General features: G+C 37.6%; 1 protein-coding gene across 1 annotated transcript; it reads left to right on the top strand.

Annotated features, from left to right (window-relative positions):
- The first annotated feature begins 5947 nt into the window (after positions 1-5947).
- LOC110297093 (prolactin-inducible protein homolog) lies at positions 5948-10354 on the top strand. Its single transcript, XM_021165877.2, has 4 exons — positions 5948-6134; positions 7595-7697; positions 9804-9915; positions 10209-10354. The coding sequence occupies exons 1-4, from the start codon at positions 6040-6042 to the stop codon at positions 10352-10354; spliced, it is 456 nt and encodes a 151-aa protein (XP_021021536.1). The 5' UTR covers positions 5948-6039.
- The last annotated feature ends 2956 nt before the right edge of the window (positions 10355-13310 follow it).

Genomic DNA, 13310 nt, shown 5'->3' with positions numbered 1-13310 from the left:
ATCTAGAGACTGCCATACCCAGGGATCCATCCCATAATCAGCTTCCAAACACTGACACCATTGCATACACTAGCAAGATTTTTGCTGGAAGGACCCTAATATGGCTGTTTCTTGTGAGACTATGCCGGGGCCTAGCAAACACAGAAGTGGATGCTCACAGTCAGCTAGTCGATGGATCACAGAGCTCCCAATGGAGGAGCTGGGGAAAGTACCCAAGGAGCTAAAGGGACCTGCAACCCTATAGGTGGTACAACATTATGAACTAACCAGTGCCCCAGAGCTCTTGACTCTAGCTGCATATGTATCAAAAGATGGCCTAGTTGGCCATCACTTTAAAGAGAGGCCCATTGGACACACAAACTTTATATGCCCCAGTACAGGGGAACGCCAGGGCCAAAAAAAAAAAAGGGGAATGGGATTGGGTGGGTAGGGAAATGGGGGAGAGGGAGTAGGGTATGGAGGACTTTTGGACTTTTGGGATAGCATTGGAAATGTAATTAAGGAAAATACGTAATAAAATATTAAAAAAAAAAGAATTGAACACCCAGAAATGAACTCACATACCTATGGTCACTTGATCTTTGACAAGGGAGCTAATACCATCCAGAGGAAAAAAGACAGCATTTCTAACAAATGGTGCTGGGTCAACTGGCAGTTATCATGTAGAAGAATGAGAATTGATCCATTCTTATTTCCTTGTACAAAGCTCAAGTCTAAGTGGATCAAGCAACTCCACATAAAACCAGAGACACTGAAACTTATAGAGGAGAAAGTGGGGAAGAGCCTGAAGATATGGGCACAGGGGAAAAATTCCTGAACAGAACAGCAACTGCTGGTGCTTTAAGCTTGAGAATTGACAAATGGGACCTCATAAAATTGCAAACCTTCCATAAGGCAAAAGACACTGTCAGTAAGACAAAAAGGCCACCAACAAATTGCAAAAGTATCTTTACCAATCCTAAATCAGATAGTGGACTAATATCCAATATATATAAGGAACTCAAGAAGATGGACTCCAGAAAATCAAATAAACTTATTTAAAAATGGGGTACAGAGCTAAACAAAGAATTCTCAACTGAGGAATACTGAATGGATGAGAAACACCTGAAAGTGTTCAACATCTTTAATCATCAGGGAAATGCAAATCACCCTGAGATTCCACCTCACACCAGTCAGAATGGCTAAAATAAAAAAATCAGGTGACAGCAGATGCTGGCGAGGATGTGGAGAAAGAGGGACACTCCTCCATTATTGGTGGGATTGCAAGCTGGTACAACCACTCTGGAAATCAGTCTGGCAGTTCCTCAGAAATTTAGACATAATACTACTGGTGGATCCAGCAATACCTCTCCTGGGGATATACCCAGAAGATGTTCCAACTTGTAATAAGGACACATGTTCCACTTTGTTCATAGCAGCCTTATTTTTAATAGCCAGAACCTGGAAAGGTCCCAGATGTCCCTCAACAGAGGAATGGATACAGAAAATGTGGTACACATTGGAGTACTACTCAGCTATTAAAAACAATGAATTCATGAAATTTTTAGGCAAATGGATGCATCTGGAGGATGTCATTCTGAGTGAGGTAAACCAATGACAAAAGAACACACATGATGTTCACTCAATGATAAGCAGATATTAGCCCATATATTTAGAATATCTAAGATACAATTTGCAAAACACATGAAACTCAAAAAGAAGGAAAACCAAAGTTAGTATACTTTGCTCCTTCTTATAATGGGGAAAAATACACCCATGGAAGACAAAGTTTGGATCTGAGATGGAAGGAAAGACCATCCAGAGACTCCCCCACCTGGGGATCCATCCCACATTCAACCACCAAACCCAGACACTATTGAATATGCCAGAAATATTTTTGCTGACAGGACCCTGGCATAGCTCTCTCTTGTGAGGCTATGTCAATGCCTGGCAAATACAGTTGTGGATGCTCACAGTCATCCATTGGATGGAACACAGGGCCCCTAATTATGGAGCTAGAGAGAGAGTATTCAAGGGATCTGCAACCCTATAGGAGGAAAAACAATATGAACTAACCAGTACCCCCCAGAGCTGTGTCTCTAGTTGCATATGTAGCAGAGGATGGCCTAGTCATCCATCAATGGGAGTAGATACACTTGGTATTGGGAAGATCATATGTCCCAGTACAGGGGAATGCCAGGGCCTGGAAGGGGGAATAGGTGAGTTGGTGAGCAGGGTGTGGGGAGGATATAGGAGGCTTTGGGGTTAGCATTTGAAATGTAAATGAAGAAAATATCTAATAAAAATGTCTTAATTAAAAAAAGAAAGAGACTTTCTAGAGATAATAACAAATTAAATGATAAAATAAAAGAAAGCATATCAGAACAGTAGAGAACAAAGAAACAGAAGCAAAAGGTCACAAAAGAAGGTCTAAGACACAGAGATGTACTCGTTTGCACACTCTTATTAAGTCACTATTAAGTATCCTATTCATTTTGATTAAATCACTATTAAATCCTACTAAACACTATTAAATGTGATTAAAACACTAAACTAGAAGCCATAATATACACACAGAAGACCTGGTGCAGACTCACTCAGGCCCTGAGCATATTGCTTATGTATCTGTGAGTTCATAGGAGCTTTGATCCTGCTGATTTAGAAGGTTTTGTTTTGTTGCTATCTTCTGTCCCCTCCAACTCTTACACTCTTTCTGCCTCCTCCTCTGCAGAGTTCCTTGAATCCTGAAGGAAGTGGTTGCATAGAGGCATATGTTTAGAGTGTTCCAAATTCTTTAACTCTCTGCAGATTACATTGCTGTGGGTCTCTGTATTTGTTTTCATGAATGTGTTTTCATTCTTAAATAATGTCTGAGTAAGTTACTTATCTTTGAGTGTAACAGGGTGTCTTTAGAAATCACTTTATTGCTATAATTTATTTTTTGTTAATTTTAGATCAGTAATATTTAGTTTTATTCAAGGTTCCTTGGCTACTATATACAATATCAAGTTCTTGTTCAATTATGTCCAGTTCTATCTCATGGAAGTCATAGACTTAAGTCAAATCTGATATTGGGTAGTTATTCTGACAAACTATGTGTCACCATCACATTAACATATTTTGTTGGCAGGACTCCACTGTAGAAAAAATGCTTTATGGCTGGTTTGATGTTTACATTTGTCCTTTGATAGCTGAACAGCAATTCTCTGTAGGAAACTAGGTGTGAAATGTCTATGTAGGTCCCAGCTTGACTTCTCCATGTTAAATGAGTTGTGTAAGCATTGTCCTCAGCAATAGGACTTTGGGATTCATTGACAGATTTTAAGGAACAACCTATAGTTTTGGCAACAGCCTGAGTTGTTTGGAGATTACCTCTCAATTTCTTAGGCCAACAAATCAATTGTCTTTAACCCAATGCTGGTAAAGGAATCTTCATTTGATAACAATAGATGAACATTTGGGGCTCTGACTCCCCAATTATTGGTATATTTGATTTGTAATGCTTTCACTTTTATATACACTTTACAGAGCTTTGACTATAGTAAGTTTCCTTACTACTCCTAATAATCCTTAATTTTAGTTATCTTTCCCTATATTCTGTCCCTTATGATATGCTGATATGCTTAGAGGTTAAGCTATTATTTGTCTTTAATGAAGAATAGTTACTGAGGATCAATAAGGTGACAGACTTTTCTATATAATTACATATCACACTTTGATTATATTTCACATTCAGTTAATTTATCTTATCTGCTGTTGAGAGCAAGTCTGATCTTTTTCTGAGGCGCTGTTGTACCAGGAAGGGACATACCTCCTTCTCAAAACCAGGAATATACTTGGCAGGGCTTTGGGAACTCTTCCATGAGGCTTTGATGTACATACAGGAATCTTGAGAACCCAACTCTTTGGATTAAAGGGTACTATAGCTGTGTCCCAAGGCTCATTCTATAATGTTCTTGAGATATTCTGTGTTTCCCTGGGACAACACTGTTTGAATAGCTTCTTTCTGATTTCCTCCCATTAAATGATGACTTCTGCTGACTTCATCAATATTTCCCTGCCAGAAAAAGTATATAAGATGATCTACTTCATAATAATGTTGCTTAGTATAAAGTAGCTTTTGCAAGACCTTCTAATCCCATGCTGTTTACCTTTTCTATCTTCCATCCTCTATATCTTTTGATCTCCTGGTACTTTTTCCCAGGATCCAACCCCTGAACCTGCTTGTTCATGACATGAACCTCCCAAATTTCCTGAACTTCATGCAAAAGAAACTTTAAATTTTACAAGAAATCAATGAAACATAGGCCTAACTCTATGACTTATTTAAGTTTCACAAACAACAAAGTTAAAGGAATGAGGAAGGAGACTTAAATATTTACATAACAAATGAATGTAAGGGAAGGAGAAGTGAGATAGTCCATTTAACAGGTTTATTCAAGAGGGAAAAATCCACCTAGGGCAGCATAGCATCTGGTGTTTGACAGTAGCCACACCTACTCCAAAGCCAACATTAATAAAATAAATAGTATATGGGACACATGCCACCTGACACAATAAATCATCTCTAGATCTTCTAACTTTGGCACTATATCTCAAGGAGAAATATGGAAGAGTACACATGCTGAATTCTGAGCTATCTAATCCATCTACTCTTAGATAGCATCTTGCCATCCATCAGGATACCCAAACTCTCTTACTTCAATAGTAAGTAGGCAAAACCATGAATTCTTTGGTTACTCTAACTCTCTAAGACTTTCATCAGCTTGTGTATTATCTTGCAGTTCAATGGAAGTGACCATGGTTTCTCTTTGAAAATGAAGTCTAGCACATTTACCCACAGCTGTCCTCCATACACATGAGGACAAAGCAAGCTGAGCAGTAACTGAAGTTAGAGAACATAGAACTAGGATGACAAGAAGTTTCCTAGAAGTTTCTGAATTTGTCATCCTACATAGTTACTATAAACCTAAGTGTCATGAAGAACTAATATACACTATACTGGCCAGTTTTGTGTGTCAATTTGATACAAGCTGGAGTTATCACAAAGAAAGGAACCTTCCCTGAGGAAATGCCTCCATGAGATCCAGCTGTAAGGCATTTCCACAATTAGTGATCAAGTGAGGGTGGCCTAGGCCACTGTGGGTGGTGCCATCCCTGGGCTAGTAGTCTTGGGTTCTATAAGAAAGCAAGCTGAGCAAGCCAGGGGAAGCAAGCTAATAAGCAGCATTCCTCCATGGCTTTGGCATCCACTCCTGCCTCTAAGTTCCTGCCCTATGTGAGTTCCTGTCCTGACTTTCTTTGGTGATGAACAGCAATGTGGAACTGTAACCTGAATAAAACCTTTCCTCCCAAACTTGCTTCTTAGTCATAATGCTTTGTGTAGGAACAGAAATTCGGACTAAGACACACACGAAGTGAAGGTATCCAAGATCTTTCTCTCTGATAATATGGTTAAAACCATATCAACTATAGATGTACCCCCTAGTCACATATGACTTGTTCTAAATATATGCCTTGAATTTTCCAGAAACATTCTCTGTATGCAAAGAATGGCCATCATTTCCTGCAGAAGATCACTATACCTAAGAACCCTAATTATTGGGGAATTGAGTAATAACAATATGCTGAGTCATTAATCAACTGCAGAACATTTTTGAGTTTGTGTTCTCTGAGTTATCAGGGAGGTGAGGCATGGTATCCAGAAGAAAAAGAAAGATGATTGAAGTTTACATATCTCCACAGTAAGAGCAGGTTAAGAACAGATGTTGCTTAGAATAATTAGAACTGGGTCTATCCTAATAATCCAAGAATATTCTAATCTCATACTGAAAAAGGAGAAAATCCCATTTCTTATTAAATATAATCCATTCTGAGGCTCTAGCTGGATACTCACCCTTGTTAAAGAAGAACAAACAGGATGGTAGTGGGAGGGATCATAACATATTATGCCATTAACTGAGTAGACCTGCCCATCTGTTTCACTGTCTTCCTGCTGCAAATAAAAGGAGACATCTGGGTTTCAGATGGCCAAGGCTCACAAGTGTCAACTCTTACAGCATGGCTTCTCTTCAAATTCTCTCCCAGCCCCAAGCTGTTACACACTTCCTGATTCTGTGCTTAATTCTGGAGATTGCCTCTGGTCAGGATAATAGGTAAGGTACTACATTTTCTTCACCACTTTCTGAGAAATATGTTCCTACTTGAAGGGGGAACGTATTGCATTCTTGCAATTTGTGGTTCTGCTATTAGTTTTCCAAACTCCGGGACATTACATAGCTTCTCAAGCCTATGTCCTGATACTAATGGCTGGGAGATAATTAAAAAGACTTCGTTCAAACTGTGGTGTCTATGTAGATTATATAATTATCACTTTTATCAACATGACAATATGAGAGGTGAGCTTGTTCCATATTTTTGGGATAAGTTATGGACAAGATATAATTCTACTCTAATTCTAAAGTTGGTGTGTGAACGCAAAGAACTGAATGTTCAAGACTCCCAGTTAATGGAGTGGAATATCTTGTCTCAAATAACAAAAACAAAACTAATAAATTCTCTATAGAAAAATTATCTAAATTGTTCAATGAATGCTATGTCGTCATCAAATCCAGTATGCTGGACACTGTTGATCATACCTGGAGTAGAATTTTTTTTTAACAAAAGAAAGAAATTCAGGAACAGTATAGTGTATCCTGCTCTTTTTAGACCCATTTCTTTGTGTGAGATTTCTTATGTGATAAATCTATTGCCTAAGTCTATAACAAAGTGGGAAAGAAATATCAGATTCCAATTCATATAGGGAGAAAATGGTATGTATTTGATTTTTTGAGTTTTGAAAATAGGAAAACACTGATTTACAGGGAGAAATCAGAGTCCATTACCAGTACACAGGATCATGTGGGGTAAAAGAAGCTATCAAATGTTAAAGAATCCATAGAAGTTTGGATGAGAAAATTTTACCTGCTATGGAAAAACATTTCTGAAGAGAAGCAGAAGACTGAGAAACTAGGGCAATGATATCAAGATCATTTGATCATCTAACTTTTGCCAATTAGAGGTTTTGATGTCCCCTAATTTAGACCTAAAAGAACAGTGAAGTGAATAAAAAATATTGAGGTGAACCAATTGTTACAGTAAAGACATGTTCATCCACATGTTTGATTTAGCAGACTCTGGGCATATACTATTCTTCAAGTTCTGTTTTTAAAACGAAGAGAACTTTGGAGAATTTTTAGATAATTGTAGAAGGAAAACAAAAAGGTGAGTACATCAAGGTAAACTGTAAAGTCAGAAGTCTCTAACCTGGAATGATAAATGGTGACAGAAAAGAGAATGTATCCTTGCCAGCCTAGCTTCCCACACACGGTGACTAGGACTGCAACCTTCTATTCTGGTCTTCATTTGTTTCATCATGTTGGATATGTGCGTGTTGGCTAGAAACATGGAATACTTTGGAACTCACATGCAAAGAGTCCTTCCAGAGGAAAGGGTTGAACTTCACAAGCATCTCCCTGATACTTGGCCTCTGGAGCTCTATCTGACTGTTCATACAAGAACACCTGAGTCCTACTTTTTGTTTTGATTTTATGTTTCTGTTTTTCTACTGATACAGAAACAATCTGCTTTCACTAAATTTGAAAGTTTCTTCAATGAACAAGGCAAATGAATTTGCAGTAACACTCACAGTTACAAATAACGTGGACAAATGCATGGTGGTAAGTGAATAATTGAGAGGTAACATGAAAGTGAAGTATTATAGTAAAGACATTGCAGTGATTTGATATTATGCTAAATGTTGCCTTTTTATGTTTTCTGTGTACATAGATTTTGAACTAAGTGAAATTGTGTTGTAAATGTATGTGTTACAAATTTTATTATAAAAGTAAAGTGATAGGGTTGTGAAGGATATTGGTGAGACAGGGATAAGCAACTTCACAAAGAACCTAGATAAAATTTTAGAGTTAAAAATTATGGGGTAAGTGAAAAATCAAGAAAAATGCCAATGAATCAAAGATAAATATGATTGAATAGCAGTGAAAAGGAAACACAATGGACTTACAGTCTTATCTCCACTCACCTCTTGATTCTATGCCATGAATTAATGATGGTGATTCAAGAAGATACAGATCAACAAGCTTTTGGCAGGTACAAGAAATATAGAAGTGAGGGGACTGTGCACTGTCCCTCGATGTGAGAGCTTACTTTGCCCCCAATAAGTAGAGATACATATTCTCTCCACCTTTATTCCTAGGTCTCCTTTCTTCTTCAATTGTTTCCAACTATTCATCTCCTGCTTGTTCATGACATAAACCTCCCCAATTTCCTAAACTTCATGCAAAAGAAACTCAAAATGACAAGGAATCAATGAAACACAGACCCAATTCTATAACTTATTTAAGGTTCACAAACAACAAAGTTAAAGGAAGAGGAAGAAGTCTTAAAATATTTACATATCTAATGAAATTTTTCAAACTGTTCCTAATACTCAAACAAAAATGATGCTAGAAATACTTTTAGATCTGGTGTTGTCAGATACCCTAAAGTTCTCTGTTTTCAGTTTTTTAACATAGATTTCTTAACCCATTTTAAAGTAATTTTTTACATCTGACCATTGACTAAAAGATTCATATCCTTGGACTGATGAAATACAATGTCTAAATACTAGGCATCCAGTAATTTTCAAGCAGGGGTTGTTTTTATTTGTATAATAAACATGTTGTTTAAATTCTAAAATAATACCTTTGACTCAGAAAGCACAAAGACTGAAAAACTCATGAAAGGATACAGGTATCAATATTTTCATCACATAATTACAGAAAAACTGTCAGTGTAACATGTACTATATCTTAAAGCTGGATAACTAAAGTCAGAGAGTTTGAGTTATAAACTATGGTCTGCTTATTAGCCTTCTTTATACTCATTTCACCACAGCAGAGTAGAAACATTTTGTCTCTTCCCTTAAAGCCAAATGGTGGCTTACAACCATCTGTAATGGTATCCAGTACCATTTTCTGATGTGTCTGTAGAGAGCAACAGTGTACTCATATATATATATAATAAGTAAATAAAACTGCTACAAATGGGAAAGAAAGCCCTTCTTGGTTCTTGAAAGGTTTGTTCACTCCCTTTTGACTCTGATTTGGAGATCTTCACCCTCAGACTAAATGAAAAACTACTGCTGTCCTAAATATATGGGACAATATTCTTGGTTGTCCTTAAGTTACAGAAATAAAGCACTTAGTAATCTATCCCACTAACCAGAAACTCAATGGTGGTGAGGAGCAGGCACATATGAGGAGGCCATGGTGATTTCCTGGCCCTGGGTGCTGTTAAGAGCCACGTCCAAGTCTGTGGTTCTGCTGCACCTGGGGTCTGTGTAAATGTCTATGGTCTGAGTTATCGACAAAGGCCAAGGAGATGTCCATCATTTGGACTGCCACTGGAGGTAAACATGCCCAGCTGCCCCACCCCCAAAATAAAAAACAAACAGACACACATGCAGCTTCATTCCATTAGATGGAAACATGTAAGATCTCTTAAGTTCTAAGAAAACCTTTTCAATTTCAGTCATTCATTGTAACAGCAGCAACAACAACAACAAGAATCAGTGGTTTTCCTTCTTACACTGAATGGAGCTAAATTTGAATTTGACCCATAAGTCACAAAAATATGCTAAGCATCCAGTATATCCTGACAGCTAAGAGGAAATACTCCTCCATTCCTATAATGCTCTGTGAATTGCTTATTTTCCATAATGGTTAATACCAGGCTGCATTTTCTATATTGACACCATTTAACCATTCCTTACTTTATTTCCTTAGGTGAAAATCAGTATTGAGGACAATCCAAACATCAAATATCTTTCTGCTAAAGCAACTTACACTGCTTGCATTTGTACTGTAAACAACTACTTCTGGGATATTCAAGTCTTTGGTAAGTAGTAATATTTCATATAAGAGTGAATGTCAGGATGAGTCAGAGTGGGAAGAAAATAAAAGAAAGCACGTTGTAGCAGGAAGAAAGGGAGGAAATGACTTTCTACTGACAAGAAGCCAAACTGAAAGGAAATGAGGGACAAATGATACTAAAGCTAAGGGAAGGGAGTTTAAACAGCAACCATACTTTGCATATAGAGATAAGACTTAGACTAAATCCAGAAGTGGGTTTGGATGAAGCCATGTGGATGTGGAGTTCATGATTTAATACTTATACTTTCTTTCCTGTAGCAAATACTGTTTTACAAGGCAAAGCAGAAGTTGTTCCAGCTAAGGAGATATGTCCTGATGGTGAAAACATATTTCCAGTAACTTCTTATATTGAGACGGTTACAGGTGAAATCCTTGTAGCACCAAGAACTAGATGTCCCCCATAGATCCATGGTACCACACAACCTGAGGGAATACATAATCTTTTCTATCAATTTCTGTAGTAAAAAATAGGTTGCCGTAAAATTAACTCTGAAAAATATCAGGGAGATAAATAAACTTCTACATCTTCAAAGTGAAATATTTGCATCTTTCCCCCACGGATTACTACCCTATTTGCCTTATGGCCAATGGTTTAATTTACAGTTTTATCTAGGACACAATTATGACAGTTATGTAATAAGCATTTAAACTCTAATGAATGAGATCCGAACTGGTTCTTGACACTTAGCATAAAAGAAAAAAAAAATACTCAAGTCAGGATAAGCAACAGTTTCCAGAGTAACACTAAAAAATCAAAGTAGAAATGTAAAAGATTTCAAGTTCTTTTACCATGACAATTCACTACATCCATCTGTGCTGCTCAATTATCTGATCCATAACTATCTTTTCACCTACTGTTCAGAAAAAGATTCAGAGCGTATGGTGCATTTGAATGCCCACTTATTTTACATATTGTGACTTTAATTTTCTTGAAGTAAGGAAAATTCAGCATCTAGAGTGATGCCAAGTATAAGTTTGATATAAGGGATCCTGGAAACATGATGTACTGCCTATGGAGGTTTATTATTTATTTTTAAAAATAATTTTTATTGGATATTTTCTTTATTTACTTTTCTCCTTTCCCAGTTTCCCACCATCCCAGAAAACCTCTATCCCATCCCTCCTCTCCCTGCTTCCATGAGGGTGTTCTTCTACCCACCCACCCACACACTCCACCTCCCTGCCCTCTAATTCCCCTACACTGGAGCATCTATCGAATCTTCATAGGACCAAGGACCTCTCCTCCCATTGATGCCTGACAAGGCCATCCTCTTCTACATATGCATCTGGAGCCATGTGTACTCCTTGGTTGGTGGCTTAGTCCCTGGAAACTCTCAAGGGTCTGGTTGGTTGATATTATTGTTCTTCCTATGGGGTTGCAAACCCCTTTAGCTCCTTCATTCCTTTCTCTAACTCCTCCATTGAGGGACCCTGCACTCAATCCAATAGTTGGCTGTGAGTATCTGCCTCATTATTTGTAAGGTTCTGGCAGGACCTCTCAGAAGACAGCATATCAGGCTCCTTTCAGCAAATATTTCTTGACATCCACAATAGTGTCAGGGTTTGGTGATTGTATATGGGATGAATCCCCAGGTGGGACAGTCTCTGGAGGGCCTTTCCTTAAGTCTACACTTTGTCTCCATATTTGCTCCTGTGAGTATTTTGTTCCCCTATCTAAGAAAGACTGAAGCATCCACACTTTGGTCTTCCATCTTCTTGGGCTTCTATTCAATATAGTACTTGAAGTTCTAGCTAGAGTAATTAGACAATGAACAAAGGTCAAAGGGATACAAACTGAAAAGGAAAAAGTCAAAATATTACTATTTGCAGATGATATGCTCATATACTTACGGGGCTCCAAAATTCCACCAGAGAATTCCTAAGCCTTATAATCAACTTCAGCAAAGTGGCTGGATATAAAATTAACTCAAATAAATCAGTAGTCTTCCCCTACTAAAAGGATAAACAGGCTGAGAAAGAAATTAGGTAAACAATACCCTTTACAATGGTCACAAATAATATAAAATACCTTGGTATTACTCTAACAAAGCAAATGAAAGATCTGTATGACAAGAACTTCAAGTCTCTGAAGAAAGAAATAGAAGAAGATCTCAGAAGATGGAAAGATCTCCCATGCTCTTGGATTGGAAGGATTAATATAGTAAAAATGGCTATCTTGCTGAAAGCAATCTACAGATTCAATGCAATCCCCATCAAAATACCAAATCAATTCTTCACAGAGTTAGAAAGGGCAATTTGCAAATTCATTTGGAAAAACAAAAAACCCAGGATAGCCAAAACTATTCTCAACAATAAAAGAACTTCTGGGGCAATCAACATCCCTTACATCAAACTATATTACAGAGAAATAGTGATAGAAACTCTGTGGTATTGGCACAGAGACAGGCAGGAAGATCAATGGAATAGAAATGAAGACCAAGAAATGAATCCACACACTATGACTGCTTGATATTTGACAAAGGAGCAAAAAACATCCAGTGTGTGTGTGGGGGGGGGGAACAGCATTTTAACAAATGGTGCTGGTTCAACTGACAGTCAGCAGGTAGAAAAATGTGAATCTGCCCATTCTTATCTCCTTGTACAATGCTCAAGAACAAGTGGATCAAGGACCTCCACATAAAACCATATCTGCTGAAACATATAGAGGAGAAAGTGGGGGAGATCCTTAAACACGTGGGCACAGGGGAAATTTTCCTGAACAGAACACCAATGGCTTATGCTCTAAGATCAAGAATCAACAAATCAGACCTTATAAAATTGCAAAGCTTCTGTAAAGCCAAGGACACTATCAATAGGACAAAAGGGCAACCAACAGATCAGGAAAAGATGTTTACCAATCCTACATCCGATAGAGGGCTAATATCCAATATATACAAAGAATTCAAGAAGTTAGACTTTAGAGAATCAGATAACCCTATTAAAAATGAGAAACAGAGCTAAACAAAGAATTTTCAACTGAGGAATATCGAATGGCTAAGAAACACCTAAAGAAATGTCCAACATCCTTAGTCATCAGGGAAATACCTGTGGGAGTTTATAAAGCAGCAAAACTTTTAGACAATGGTCTGACATTACTTTGTCAAATACTTTTCATCCATCCATAATCTTCCAATTTGTTCACAATTGGAAGTGATGGTAAGAGATCACATTTCCCCTTTGTTTTCCTGGGCTAATATATTCTATCTAACAAGGATAAAGTGCAACTTAACAGCCATGGTTTCAAAATATAGGTCACATGATTCAGTATTCTTATTCCTTCTCTCTTCATGAGATGTTGCCTGGAAGAGAAAGGGTTCAGTGTCATAAGAAGTACACAGAGAATTTGATATACTAATATGA

This window comes from Mus caroli, unplaced genomic scaffold, assembly GCF_978045245.1.
Source record: "Mus caroli unplaced genomic scaffold, Mus_caroli_1 scaffold_7, whole genome shotgun sequence".
NCBI classification, from domain to species: domain Eukaryota; kingdom Metazoa; phylum Chordata; class Mammalia; order Rodentia; family Muridae; genus Mus; species Mus caroli.
This window is presented reverse-complemented; position numbering and strand designations above follow the sequence as displayed.